The sequence below is a fragment of the Dipodomys ordii genome, unplaced genomic scaffold, assembly GCF_000151885.1.
Source record: "Dipodomys ordii isolate 6190 unplaced genomic scaffold, Dord_2.0 Scaffold20, whole genome shotgun sequence".
Lineage (NCBI taxonomy): Eukaryota > Metazoa > Chordata > Mammalia > Rodentia > Heteromyidae > Dipodomys > Dipodomys ordii.
In genome coordinates, this window is record NW_012267236.1 from 6,566,401 (window position 1) to 6,582,093 (window position 15,693).

Sequence of the window (15,693 nt, forward strand, 5' to 3'; positions counted from 1 at the left end):
TTCCGGTTTTCTGGTGGTTTATTGGAGATAGGAGTCTCAACGGTCTCTTCTGTCTGGGCTGGCTTTGAACCGCGATCCTCAGATCTCAGCCTCCTGAGTAGCTAGGATTACAGGTGTGAGCCACCAGCGCCCGGCAATTCACTTCCTTTTTATAGATCAGTTTTCATAAAGTTCCAATCATCTAGAGAAACTCATCTAGAGAAACTACTTGAGAAGCTCTGTACATTACTTTTTGAGAGCTATCATGTTTCTTTAAAAAAATCTTCCATCTTTTATCCAAACCACCAAGCTATGTTGTCTTAAAAATAGAGTGACTACAAAATATAAACTCAAAATTGTTGTTGCCCGCTGTTTATTACTAAAAGTTTGAAAATTGGAGAGTGGGTATGTAGACTGATGGTAGAGCATTCATTCCCTTAGCATGTACCATAGCTTTGGTCCCCGCACCACAAAACAGACAAACACTAGACTTATCTCCAGAATTTTTATACAAGAGAAACATGTTATGAGCCCTTCATCCATTCTTAATTCTTTTATGGAGGGTGCAGTTACTGGGGATTTAACTCTGAGTATTCACTCAGTTATTTTCTGCCCGACCTGATACTATATCAATTGAGCCATGTCTCTAGTTCCAGACTTTTCCTAGTTAGTTGGAGATTCTCAGGTCTCGGTCTCTTGAGTGGCTAGGATAACAGTGATCCACAGGCAACTAGTTCTCCATCTAAATGATTAATCTATCAATTCACCTATTGAGTCTTTTCCATTCTTTCATATAGAAAAGATGTTTTGCTATTAGAATTAAAGTGGCTATAGGAATTCAAGCAGAATGACTAGATTATATAGTTGTTGTATCCTTTACTGCTACTTAACTGACAAACTGGTTTCCAAAGTGCCTTTACCATCTCACATGATTACGTAATATGAACCATCTGAATTCTAGGAAGCATCTATTCAAACTTGTTATCAAACTATTCTTTTGATTCTTATCATTGAGAGTGTTTCTTAAGTATGTTATAGACAAAACTCTTAATCTAAAAATATTTTTTCCAATGTATGCCTTGTCTTTCCATGCCTCTGTTATCTTTTTTTTGTTTTTATAAACAGGATCTTACTATGTAACCTATGTTGGCCTTGAACTCACAATCTTCCTACCACAGCCTCCAGTGTGCTGGGATTTTAGACACTATCATTCTAAAGTACCTAACTGACTCTTCAAGAGCATTAAGCGTTAATAAGAGTCCAATGACCTATTTTTTCCTTTAGCTTTTTATTGTTTTTATAAAATATGTTTTGGAAACTTACTTTCTTCTATAAATTCAGTTTTCAGACCTTATATTTAGGTCTATGACCTATTTTGCATTGATCTTCGAGGAAAGCCTGAGGTTGAGATTCAGCAACTTTCCCAGTTATTTGTGATTATTTCTGAGCTCTATTTTGGTCTCTTAAGCCATATTCTCTTTCACTAACATCCAAATATATTGACTATATCTTAAATGATACAGAATAATTCTTCCAAAGGCAATTTTTTTTGTTGCTTTGGTTATTACATGTCTTTTGTCTACAGAAATTTTAGGATGCCTTTGTCAATTTCTAAAAAGTAGCTGACACTGGCTATTTTAATTAACTTTTAATAGGTTAAACACATTACTTAGGAGAGACTTCCTAACTGTAACAACACTGAAAATTCTAATATATCCCCAGGGATAATCTTTATTTCCCTAAGTCTCTGTTTAGTCTCTCAACTGTTAAAATTTTCAATGTTGTGGTATTGTCATCAATTTTACATTTACCCAAATGCTTTTTGGTACTATTAACTCTAAGTGGGAACTTCTGCAAAATATTTTAAAGCATTTATCTCATGGATGCTATCAATTACACACAAAGCACTAGGTTTCTGTTTGCCTTAAGCTATAAATTATTTCTCTGGGCTGTATATCTGCCTTCATATAGCAATAAATTTTCCTGTTCAGCTTTCTGGGACAGGTATTTTTACCTCCCTTGTTGTATTCTTGTCTCTGCTCACTTCCTGTACTCTTCTTACCATCTACCATGGAGAAAACTCGATTGGTTTTACTTGGCTCTTTCTTTTTCCGAGTATAAAATGGGCAAATATGTAATCGCTAGGTAAAGTATCACAAGAATATGGCTGAATAAAAAAGAGGCTGTTGTAAAAGCCCTTCCCTGTACCTTTAATAATGTCTTCATGTTGCTAGACCTAATTACCCTATGTATAGAAACCACAATGAGCACAGTAGCAGATTAAATTATATCACAAACATGTAGTAGGCAAAATCTACAACAAAAGATGCTAGACTGGGCAAAAAAAAATCTAGCTTTCTTTAAAAAAAATCAATTACAAAAGACTAAAGAAGCCAATCAACCAAGTACAATGTGGATTTTTTGGGGGATCCTATTTAGTAGAAATAAAAGCCTGGGGCTGGGAAGGTGGCTCAGTGGTAGGGCGCTTGCCTTGCATGCCTGAGGCCCTGGGGTCAATTCCTCAGCACCACATAAGCAGGAAAAAAAAAAAAGCCACAAGTGGCGCTGCGGCTCAAGTGGTAGAATGCTAGCCTTGAGCTGAAGAGCTGAGGGACAGCGCCCAGGCCCAGAGTTCAGGCCACACAACTGGACCCCCCCCAAAAAAAAAGGCTATAATTATAAGGAAATGTAATAACCAATGATATTTGGTATTTCACGGAACTGATATAGCAATGTATAGCAATGTAATGAACAGTAGTTGTTTTTTAGTTGAATAGGGTTAGAGGTATGTGTGTGTGTGTGTGTGTGTGTGTGTGTGTGTGTGTGTGCGCGCACACACACACACACACACACACACACACACATATATCCCTGGATGAAATATTTAATCATTTTTAAGATATCATAACTTAGGAGACATTTTGCCTAGGTTTCTTCCCACAATAAATTAAAAAAATCTACCTTCTAAAACACCTACATTTACAAACTACTTTGGAAGTAATCTGTGGCTGAAAGATCTGTTGGTTTCCTTTCTTTTGGCCAAATTATGCAAACATTAGATATTCCACTAAGACAAAATAAAAGCAAGACACTATACTTTGTAAGTTACAGATTCAACGAAGTGTAACATTGTTGTCATTTAAGAAAGCACTTAGCAATGAAAAGTAATTTGCTTGAACATTGCTTAATTACAATTGCTTGCACACATAAATTTTCTAAACTTTGAAATTGAAGGACTACTTTGAGTAACTTCACACAAACAGCCACTAACGTACACAGAAATTGTAAATAGTGTCTTTATACAGTTTCCGGTAGCTTTACCTCTAAGTATTTTACAACATCACCCCCAACCCTCCTGAATTCCCCCTCAAACCTCCTACCCATTGCCAAGGTTCCACCTCACCGGCCCCTCTCACGGCCAGGGGGAAATAAGTTTCTGGAATCCAGAGTAAAAACTCAGGAACGCATTTTCCTACAGAAAAAAATATAAATTGTGATCTAGAATGCTGAGTGTTATAGTTCAGCTACACTTTATACAGGCTTTTATAAGCTAAAGCCTAATAACCTAACAAAATTCAGAACAGTATTTCTATGAGAAAATGCATTCCAGGTTGAAAAGACTCAACACAATCCCATGGTAGGTTAGTGACTGTCTGTATAATGCCACCAAGTGATAAATAAATTTGACCAAGCTCAAAAGCATTGTTAAAAACTGTCACATAACAAGATTATCACTCTGAGAATGTGCTCCTAAGAGAAAATAACCATCTTTTTCAGTGAAAAAGTGTCTATAATACTTACATTTAGCATTTCAAAATCATTGCTCTCTAAACCCTGTGTGAGAAGAACTGGAAAGCTATTCGTCTGCAGAAGGTCCTCTTTACTTTCTTTTTTATCTATATCCATTGCTCCCAGGCGTTCTTCAATGCTAACCTATAGAACAGAAATGATTTGGTAAGGTTTAACCAGACCAGGCCTCAACCTAACAAGCAGAAATATGCTCCTGTTAGCTCAGTCCAATCCAATCTCAGTACAACAATATGGAGATAATCTACATTCAAGATCCCAAATTCTAGCAAAAAAAAAAAAAAAAGACCAAGAAGTGATGATTAGAAAATGTAAGTCATTCCCTTTCTACAGGCATTCAAATTTTGTTATATTGCAGTACAAGAAAAGAACTATCAAGTCTAACTATCGCTTGGCATTAAGCTCAGATCAATAAAAAGAAACAAAGTATTATCAAAGGAACAGTTTTGCTCCCAAACAACTGTATAACATGAATTTTTCCTTAGTGAGTTACAAATTATGATTACTAGGTAGAATATGCCTTACTCAAGTATCCTTTGTAAGTTCTGAATTTTTAAGTACAAATACATTGCAAGGTATTACAAAGACCCAACTCAATATAACTGATTTCTGATTAAAACCAGCCTAAGAGATTATAGACTGCAAGCTAGCTTTTTTTTTTTTTTTTTTTTTGCCAGTCATGGGGCCTGAATTCTGGGCCTGGGCGCTGTACCTCAGCTCTTCAGCTTAAGGCTAGCGCTCTACCATTGGAGCCACAGCGCCACTTCTGGCCTTTTCTGTTTATGTGGTGCTGAGGAATCGAACCCAGGGCCTCAGGCATGTGAGGCAAGCACTCTACCACTGAGCCACCTTCCCAGCCCATGCAAGCTAGCTTTCATTGGCTAATTAAAAATAAAATTTCTTCTACTGACTAGCAAAGCACATACATGAGCTCTGGAAAACTACTTACTTGGATTAACCTACATTAAAAACATTAAAACAGCAGGAGGAAATTAGAAATGAATTTAGGCCATTCCAAAAACAAAACAAGAAAAAAGTTTGCACTTGTTTTTAAGGTCAAGTATCACATTATCAAGAGATATTTTTTGATGAAGAGTTAGGTCATCTCTAATCCTCCGTCAAATAGCGAGCCATAAACATTAACTCTTAAAAATGTTCCTTTTCTAGAAATGCAAATGAAAACAATTTTTGAGATTCCATCCCATCCCAGTTAGATTGGAAATCAAAAATTCAAACAAAATGCTAGTAAGGAAGGGAGGGTAAAGGAACTACATTGCACTGTTGGTGGGGATGTAAACTAAGAAAACAATTCTGTAAGGCGGTTGGGAGGCTCCTCAAAAAACTAAACATAAATATTCCCTACAACCCAGCCATACTACTCCTGGGCATGTACCCAGAAGATTACAAGTCAGGATACTGTAAAGACATATATCCACGCTCATTGCTGCACTACTTCCAACAGCAAAGTTATGGAAACAGCCCAGAAGCCCTACTATAGACAAGGGAATCAATAAAATGTAGCACATATATACAATGGACTCCATTAGAAAAATCTATATTGTGTCATTTGCAGGCAAATGGATGGAACTAGAACAAATCATGTTAAGGTAAGCCAACCAGAGAGAGAGAGAGGGGGAGAGACGGACAGAGACAGATAGAGAGACAAGAAGACAGAAATGGTATGTTTTCTCTTATGTGGAAGCTAGATCTAAAGTATGATTGTACATTCAGGACTCAGGCATTCACACAGACTAAAAGGATACCCTAAGGGAAGGAATCCAAAGGTTTAACTCTTCTGAACATTTAAAATACTATTTATGAAATCAATTCCAGAAAATGAAAAATATGGGTGTTTTTGTTGATGGTGGTAGAGGCTTATTTTTGTTTTGAGCTTTTTTTTGTCTTCTTTGGGGGAGAGGAGAAGGGTGGCTAAAGAAAGCGAAAGAGGAAGAGTAAACAAACACAATCATGCTATTCAACATATACTATGTAGAAAATGAACTATATAACTTATGGTCAGGAACGGGAGGGGAAAGTGAAGGGGTAACATTGCCTAAAACAAAAAAATGCTCATAGCTGGGCGCCGGTGGCTCACACCTGTAATCCTAGCTACTCAGGAGGCTGAGATCTGAGGATCACAGTTCAAAGCCAGCCCTGGCAGAAAAGTTCATGAGACTCTGATCTTCAATAAACAACTAGAAAACCAGAAGGAGCACTGTGGCTCAAGAGTTAGAGCACACGTCTTAAGTTAAAGAGCACAGGGACAGCCTCCAGGCCCAGAGTTCAAGCCCCATGATCGACCAAAAAAAAAGTTCTCATTATCTGACTTAGAAAATAGGATTATGATTTTTGTTGGTCTTTTTTTTTTTTTTGGGGGGGGGGGGGTTGCTAGTCTAGTCTTGGTGCCTTGAACTCAGGGCCTAGGCACTATCCCTGAACTTCTACTTCTTTTGCTCAAGACTAGCACTCTATCACTTGAGCTACAGTGCCAACTCCAGCTTTTTGTTTGTGTGGTACTGAGGAATCATGGATTCTAGGCAAGCACTCTCCACACTAAGCCACATTTCCAGCCCTAGAATTATGTATTTTTTTAATATCCTTTTAAAGAATAAAACAGTGAAAAAAATCTAGCTTACTCAAGAGTGAAGAATGTAAATGGACTTAGAATGTAAAAAAGACTTAGTATAGATACAGTATGCATGGAAAGGGACAGGATTTGGGATTTTTCCAGGGCTGAGGACCGAACCCAGGGCCTTGCACGCCAGGCAGGAGCCCTTCCACTGGGCTAAACCCTCAGCCCCAAAACATCAAGTTTATAAAGATGGTTTATACACTATGATCCACTTTTAAAGTCCAACCAATGGCCATGAAAACAGCCAGGATTGCTCAGACAGCCAAGAGAAAATTAGGCATCACTGGAATTCAGCAACATGCGAAACCCAATGGAAATCATCACAGCAAGCCATGGCTTAATTTATTCAAATTTCTGCCATCAATTTAGCTATAAATAGCTAGACTCTATTTTGTTATTAGAACCTCCATTTTCTCTGATCAAAGGCCAAAAGAGTCTTACAAAGGTGATAATCTAGATAAGCTGTCTAGGATGAAAATGATTCAACAGCAGCAATCTCAGCAAACCTCTGAAATCCTTACTTTGGGTCTATCCAAAATATCTATTCAAAATCATTCTAAAACCTCAAATGACTGGTCAAATGGCTACATTACCTCTTTACCCTCTAATTTCCTCTTGCTGTCTACTTCCTTCACTTGTGAGGGAGGAGGAGGCTTGACAGGTGCATGATGTCCAGGGATTCCAGGAACCAGGACTTTTACTTCAGAATCCATCACTGGTGTTCTCACCTGTCCAACACAGTGTCAGGGGTACAGAAGAGAAAATGATATTTTAGTTATTGTGTTTTAACAATGTGAAAACATATAGCTTTCTAAAGGCTTTTCTGCTAGGAAATACAATGTAAATTAATTACCCTAACAGGAACTCAAGATGAACATTAATGTTGGCAAATTAGTCATTTTGTGTGCCAGTCATGGAGCTTAAACTCAGGGACTAGGGAACAAACTAAGCTTTTTTGTTCAAAGCTAGTGCTCTACTACCATTTGTGCCACAGCTTCACTTCCAGCTTTTTGGTAGTTAATTGGATATAAGAGCCTCTGGGACTGTCCTACCAAGCCTAACTTTGAACTGCGATCATTAAATTTCAGCCTCCTGAGTAGGTAGGATTACAGGCATGAGGCACTGGTACCCAATGGCAAGTAGTTTTTGTTTTTTTTTTTTTTGGGGGGGGGGCAAGTTAAGTTTTTAAATGATAAACTGAAAGTTAATAGTTTTAAAGCTTACAATAACTCATTAAGAGTTAAAAAGAGAAAAAAATCTACAGATTAGGCAGAACACACTAATTTACGTTAAAAAGTAAATTCACACATTATATCCCCATCAGAATTGTCTGCCAGAAATGCTCAGACAGCCAAGAGAAATGTGTCATCTCTGAAACTCAGCCAGAAGCGAAACCATGTGGATGTCATCATAGCAAATCATGGCCTTTCCTTTCTCACTAAACCACTCAACAGTAAACATCAAGCAACATTCAAATGTGGAGAAAACACTAATGTTCTTCTATGTGATAATAAATTCCAGCCCAGCTATGGTTCAATTGCAACCTGAAATACAGCATTCTTCTAAACAATGTTATTAATCATTGATAAAATCATATATTGAAGTCTGTTACTAGCATGACCCTACATGTGAACAGGAAGGAACTAAAGAAAACCTTAAACTGCTAGTCATCAATACAGTCACTCAGCCAACAAGGGCACAGAAATAAAATTTTACTGTTTTGGTATCTAATGGCATAATCCCATAAAATTTATAAGATCATACATATCTCAAAGACATAGTAAAGAAAAGCCAGGCATGGAGACACACATACAATCTCAGCACTCAGGAGACTGAGGCAAGATTTCATGTTCCAAGACAACCTGGGCTCGAGTCTGTTCTCCCTTTACCCCCACTCCCAGTATCACCCAATTCCCACCTCTCCCCAAAAAAAGATACATGAAGTCTAAATATACAAGTTAAGTCAATACAATCACATTGCTTGTTCTTAAATTTACACCTGTAATGCACTCACCTTTGTTACAGCCGTTTCTACTTTTGGGGCCCAGGAATTTGAAATATCTCGTACTAAACACATATGAGGTTCTTTGGAGTTTAAAGCCTGGAAACAGTTTTAAGGGAAGGAAAGGTGTGAAAGAAAATAAACAATGCCAAACAAGCAACTTGGAATAAGAACAAGTGAAAAATTGTACATTTTTATAAAAATACAACTATAAAAATACACAATAAATATGTAATACAAATAGAAAAATATGTAACAGTGATGACTGTTAGCGACAGTCACCACTCAGACTACAGCAGCTGAGTTAGGGAGTCAATTGAAAACATGGGTTCAATGCTTACTTCTCTAGTTATGAGTTATTTCAATTTTTCTTATACACAGTTTTAAAAGGCCAAGAGCTTTAAGATGTAGCAGATTTTAAAAGCTACAGCAGGTCAACATGTTATAAAGAAAAATCTACCCTACTTAGGAGGCTGAGATCTGAAGATCACAGTTCAAAGCCAGCCCAGGGGGGCTTGGAAGGTGGCTCAGAGGTAGAGCGCATGCCTTGCATGCCTGAGGCCCTGGGTTTGATTCCTCAGCACCACATAAGCAGAAGAAAAAAAAAGAAAAGCTGGAAGTGGCGCTGTGGCTCAAGTGGCAGAGTGCTAGTCTTGAGCTGAAGAGCTGAGACAGCGCCCAGGCCCAGAGTTCAGGCCCCACCAAAAAAAAAAAAAAAAAAAAAAAGTACTCTGTGATAAGAATGTGGCTCAATAGTAGAGTGCTTGCCTAGGACATATGAGGGCCTAGTACTTGGGACCTGGCACCTCAGAAAAAAAGACAGAAAAAGAAAGCATTTTTTCAATTAAATCAAGAAGAACATTTTCTTGGCCATGTAAACATCTACGTAGTCTTCCCAAGAGTGAGGTATTACCACCTAAGAACACAGCCAGTAACTCAGAATAAATTTAAAGAAATTTCATGGTAAAAAACAAAGTCACTGTACTGCCTATTTCCACTTAAAAATTCAAAGTGTGCTACCTCTAAGGCTCTTAATGGAGTTAAATTAGTTAATAGGTCATAACTGTGTTGACCAAAACAAAGCCACTAGGAAAATACATCCTGAAAAATGGTGAGTATGAGCTGGATATCTAGTTAAGAGGCTAAAACCTGGAGGATCGTAGTTCCAAGCCAGCCCAAGCAGGATTCTGAGAGGCATCATCTCCAAAATAACCAACCAGCAAAAAGATCTGGAAGTGTGGTGGTGCAAGTGGTAGAGCACCAGCCTTGAGCAAGAAAGCTGAGCGTACATGAGGCCCTAAGTTCAAATCTCAGTACAAGCAAAACTAGCATCTTTTAATGTGGCTATTGTATAAAACACATTTCTAAAATAGGACACTGGAAAGGGGAAGTTGCCATCTCAAGCAATATTTTATCTCACCTAGGTCTGAAAATGGTATTATAGGCATCTTGGATTGAACAAAAGTCTTACAAATTAAACAGTGAAAGGTCCTTTAATTAAATGTTTGCAAATGTGGCTTTCTTTTTTAAAAAAAATCAATCTTTTCCATACAGTTTAATGCTGAATGTTTCTATCCCAGAATAACATATACATACCACTCGCTCAATAGTAGGCTGAAACCAATTTCCATACACGAGCAGCAAAGACATTTTGTCTGTGCAGAAGCCAGCTGCTAGAATAGGGATGGGTTTTGGTGATGATTTCTTGCCTTTCCCAGGCGTTGCTATTTGAATTGTGCAGTTGGACTTCAAAGGCTTTTTGCAATGTCTAGAAATGGAGGAAAAAGAAGATTAGAGAATATGAAATAACACATCTCTTATTAATTCTCTCAAGTTACAAAAATGCAACAAGACCACACACACACACACACACAGAACAACTTACTCCTCTATCTCATTTAGTTAGGAGGCATCAAACCCCTAAATGATCTTTCAATCCTATGTGCCCTTCTGCCATTTGGTCCTATCCACAATAATTCCCAATCCCCAAAAGCCTCAGTCCAACTTGAATGCAATTCTAGTATCAATATGCTCTCCATGTCTTCTCTAAAGGTACTCTTCACCTTCTTCCTCTACCCTAACTCATCCTTGCATCCTCCAAAGTTATAGCCATTTTTTCTCTAACAACTTTTGTGCTTTAGGCATGGACATGTTTTTAGTGACATTTCAACAATCTCTCCCACAAAAACTAAATTGTTACCTCATCAGTTATTTCTCCCTTCTCCCTCTAGCTGCATCTCAGTCACACCTTTCACATGTCTTTAAATAGTACAAATTGGTTTCAGCTCAACTCATCAATTTATAACACCATTTTTTGATCAGTGCAACCCCCTTTGGCTGTTATTCTTTACAACAATACTCTTGATTCCTGTATCAAGAATACTCAAATGCTATAGTGTCTAATGCCATGTGCTTCACTTTATCTCAGCCACACATTCATTCCAGTTGAGTACACACACACTCTACAATCACAACTTTATGCATCCTCCTGTCCCATAATGTCCCTGTCCATCGTTCATCCTAGAATCCACTGCCACAACTATCTCTAAATGCAGAGGGGTTTCTTTGGTGTGTCTGCTTTGGCCTTTATCTCTCTTTAGGAAATTCATCACAGAATGACTCTTAAAACTTAGGTCAAACAAAAAATGCTTAAGTCCTCACCAGAAAACACTATTTCTTGACATGTACATTCTTCACTACGTAGATAAAAGCTGCAAGTGCCACACACTGAAATGTGATCTCTAGGAGATCTCACTGAAGAGAGATTTAAATTTTCTGGGGCTTTTTAGGGAGACAGGGGGAGGTAATGCTGCCAAAAACATCACCCATGCTAGGCAAACACTACTCATGAGATATATCCGCAGTTCCCATGAAAGTTTTTAAGTACACACTACTTTCTTTGATAATTAGTCTATAAAATTTAAATTCCTAGACAAATGCTACTGAAGGTATTAATAAAAGGGTTAAAACCATTTTAAAATTTAACCTAACTGTAAATATAAATGAGTCACAGATTGCATTGATAGTGATCTGACAAGCATTTTCTTTAGAGCTAAAAGTAAGTATTTTATGCTTTAAAGGCTAGAGGTTACTAAATCTGGTCTGTAAAGATTACCAACTCTACTCTTCTGTCTACTAAACACTTTACAGATCCACACACATATGTAAGGGAAGGGAAAGTGGAAGATAAAATTAAGGCTAGATTAAGGCTCACACTTGTAATCCTGACTACTCGAGGCTGAGATCTAAGTTTCATAGTTAGTCAAAGCAGGAAAGTCTAGAACACTCTTATCTCCAATTAACCACTAAAAAGCCAAAAGTAGGGCTGTGACTCAAGTGGTAGTGAGCACCACAGGATAGCACCAGGACCAAGGGGCACAAGGTTAGGGGGAGGGGAGTTCGGTTTAAGGCTAGCAAAGTCTACATGTAAGTAAGCAAAACTCTCCAAAACTTAAATTCTTCATTGCAATCATCAAAACTTACTAAGTACACGATAAAAAGCCACTCTTCTAACCATGACATATGATTCTAAATGCTTGAGTTCATACTGCATTAATATGGACAAGCAATGAATATTTTCCTGCTGGGCGAAAGTAGCTCAAGCCCTGTAATCCTAGCTATTCAGAAGACTGAGATCTGAAGATTACAAATCTGATCTAAGTCAGCCCAGGCAGGTCAGGAAAGTCTGAGACTTTTTTTTAAATTTATTGTCATTTTAGAGGTGATATACAACAGGGTTTTATTTATATATATCCAGTAGTAAGTACACTTCCTTTTGTACACTGACATTCTGGTCCCTCAGACTCTTATCTCAAATAAACTACTCAGAAAAAGCCAAAATTGGCACTATGGCTCAACTGGTGGAGCAGTAGCCTTGCGCAAAAGAAATTCAGGAACAGTGTCCAAACCTCAATTTCAAGCCACAGGAAGGCACCAAAAAAAGAAAAAATACTTCTAACAATCTAACAAGACGCAAACATAGTAATAATAACAAGATGGAAGTATGAACAAATAAGAGAAAATCAGAAATAAATTCCTGACTTGAAAAACTTACCCATTTAATACGTGTTCAAAAAGATGGACCTGACCATCTCTGCAAACAACAGCTAACTTGACAGGCTAAAAGAAAAATGTGGCTGATTAACTATAATGAATAATGAGCTCAATCCTCCAATCTAACTTAAGATAATTCAATTCTCCCCACCCCACCAAAGGAAAAAAACAGCAAAAATACATTTAAAAGTAATTACCTCTAACAAAATAGCAATTAGTGTTGTTTTTGTCAACAGTCAATACCTAGGTCAAGAAGGTAACATGAGCCAGGCGCCCATGGCTCTTATATGTAATCCTAGTTACTCAGGGGGCCAAGATCTAAGGATTAGAGTCAAAGCCAGCCAACACAGGCCAAGTCTAGGAGACTCCTTATTGCCAATTAACCACCCAAAAGCTAGAAGTGGCACTGTGGTTCAAAGTGGTAGACAGAGCTCTAGCCTTTAGAGAAAAGGTTAAGGGACAAAGCCCAAGCCCTGAGTTCAAGCCCCAGAACCAGCATAATAGAAGTATAACACAGAAAATAAAACCTCAAAGTTAGATGAACTAAGTTTCAATCAAGGGCAATAGCTGGTTGAACATGCCTCGAAGAAGAGCTGTGTGGAATTCTCAGGCAGTTTAAAATGCCATTTCCTATCTATTGCTGGCAATTAGTGGTATAGAGACCTAAACTATCATCACTTTAATTCCTCCGGAATTGTCAATTTTTTTGGGGGGGGGATCCGGTCGTGGGGCCTGAACTCTGGGCCTGGGCTCTGTCCCTCAGCTCTTCAGCTCAAGGCTAGCACTCTACCACTTGAGCCACAGCGCCACTTCTGGCTTTTTGCTTATGTGGTGCTGAGGAATTGAACCCAGGGCCTCAGGCATGCAAGGCAAGCGCTCTACGACTGAGCCACCTTCCCAGCCTGTACTGCCAATTTTTGTATCCCAATAGTCTGAATGCTGCTATCAACTAATCTCTTGCTGACAAGCCTCCAGTTCCAGTGATCTGTGAACATTCTCCTTTTAGGTACTGAAACTTTTTTTTTTTGCCAGTCCTGGGGCTTGAACTTAGGGTCTGGGCACTGTCCTTGATCTTTTACTAAAGGCTAGCACTCTACCATTTGAGCCACAGCACCACTTCCAGCTTTATCTGTTTATGTGGTGCTAAGAAATCGATCCCAGGACTTCATGCATGTCAGGCAAGCACTCCACCACTGAGCCACATTCCCACCCCTTGAAACTTTTTTTATTTTTGGTCGGTCGTGGGCCTTGAACTCTGGGCCTGAGAGCTGTCCCTCAGCTCTTCAGCTCAAGGCAAGCACTCTACTGCTTGAGCCACAGCGCCACTTCCGGTTTTCTAGTGGTTTATTGGAGATAAGAGTCTCACGGACTTTCTACTCGGGCTGGCTTTGAACCACGATCCTCAGCTGTCAGCCTCCTAAGTAGCTAGGATTACAGGCATGAGCCATCGGCGCCCAGCTGAAACTTTCTTAATGAAGGCTGTATAAGTGAATTTTTAGCATTTTTTAAAAGCTCCCATCTGTATTCTAAACTGTAAATAAGAGTAAGTATGTTAGGCTCCATGTAGCATTGTGAAAGCACTTAGGAACATTTTTGTTTAGGTACCTGACCTGGATGCTCTCCAAGCTTTTTTGCTCAAGGCTACTGCCTTACCAGTTGAGCCATAGTACCACTTCCAGCTTTTGGTGGTTAACTAGAGTTAGGAGTCTCATGGACTTTCCTCCCAGGGCTGGGTTTGAACCACAATCTCAGCCTCCTGAACAGCTAGGATTACAGGCATGAGCTACCAGAACCCATTTACTAGTAGTTAAAGACAAGAAATCTGAGGACAGATGTTCTTAAAAGTTCATACATTTTAAGGTTAAGCAGCATGTGAAAGTTTCCCTTTAAGGATATCCTATTAACAGATTCAAAATCTAATCCCAAACTGTCTAGAAATATTGGAAATCCATTATTGGACAATTGAAATTCTGTATAATCATAGACCAAAGTTTAGTTTGGAATTTTATTACTACTGGAACTACAATTTTTTTTTTTTTTTGGTCCGGTCGTGGGGCCTGAACTCTGGGCCTGGGCGCTATCCCTCAGCTCTTCAGCTCAAGGCTAGCACTCTACCACTTGAGCCACAGTGCCACTTCCGGCTTTTTTCTTTGTGCTTATGTGGTGCTGAGGAATCGAACCCAGGACCTCGAGCATGCAAGGCAAGCGCTCTACCACTGAGCCACCTTCCCAGCCCTGGAACTACAATTTTGCAATGTGCCATAATCAGTTTTACATGTCACAATTAGAGAAGAATGTGGCTTCTCAGTTTCATCACTTAGTTTATTATCTTCAATATCTTTCTTTTTTTCTGTGTACTGGTACTGGGACTGGTTCAAGTTTTTGCTCTTCTTATTTATGCCATATTGGGACTTGAACCCAGGACCCGGGCACTGTCCCTTAGCTTTTTCACTAAAGGATAGTATTCTACCACTTAAGCCACAGCTCCACTTTAGTATTGGGGCAAGAGAGTGTTTAAACTAGGATAAGAGTCTCCTAGACTTTTTTGACCAGATTGGCTTTGAACTGTGATCCCACGATCCTCATATGGCAATTCCTGAGTCACTAGAATTACAGGGACAAGCTACCTTCAGGCTTCAAAATCTTTTTTAAAAAGTAGTTATTCTTTCCTTTACTTTTATTATTGATCATTTTAAGAATGTGAACCTTGTAACAAGATAAAATGAACTGTATCTAAAAGTAGCAAAAGGATTCAGACAGAAAAATATAAAGCAAGACTAGGTTTATAATCTAAATAGACTAGGGCAAGCTTGGCGTGGGATTGCAATGATTTTCCTTACCATGTCAATCTCCCTCCCTCATTTCCTCCTTCATTTTTTTTTGTTTTTTGTTTTTTTTTTTTTGCTTCTTACTTTCATTTGAGTACTGTGAATTAAACCCAGGTTCTTTTTTTATTCCTGGTTCCAGGACTTGAACTCAGGGCCTGGGCTCTGTCCTGAGCCTCCAAATACTCAAGACTAGTTACCTCTTGAGCCACAGTGCCAGTTCCAGCCTTTTCTATTTATGTGGTACTGAGGCTTCAAGCATGCTAGGCAAGCACTCTACCACTGAGCCGCATTCTTAGTCCATGGAACACAAGGTCTTGTATTCGGCAAGTGCTTTACCACTGAGCTAATATCCACAGCAACTTGTTACTTTCAGTAAGATTTAATTAAACCCC

At 38.7% G+C, this 15,693-nt stretch overlaps 1 protein-coding gene across 1 annotated transcript in view; it reads right to left on the minus strand.

The window, feature by feature from the left end:
• Wdr43 (WD repeat domain 43) overlaps positions 1–15,693 on the minus strand; it is a 52,993-nt gene that overhangs the window by 18,064 nt on the left and 19,236 nt on the right. The window contains 6 exon segments of the mRNA XM_013013736.1: positions 2,024–2,031; positions 3,699–3,912; positions 7,012–7,146; positions 8,433–8,519; positions 10,017–10,188; positions 12,475–12,539. Coding sequence (XP_012869190.1) covers positions 2,024–2,031; positions 3,699–3,912; positions 7,012–7,146; positions 8,433–8,519; positions 10,017–10,188; positions 12,475–12,539 — 681 coding nt within the window.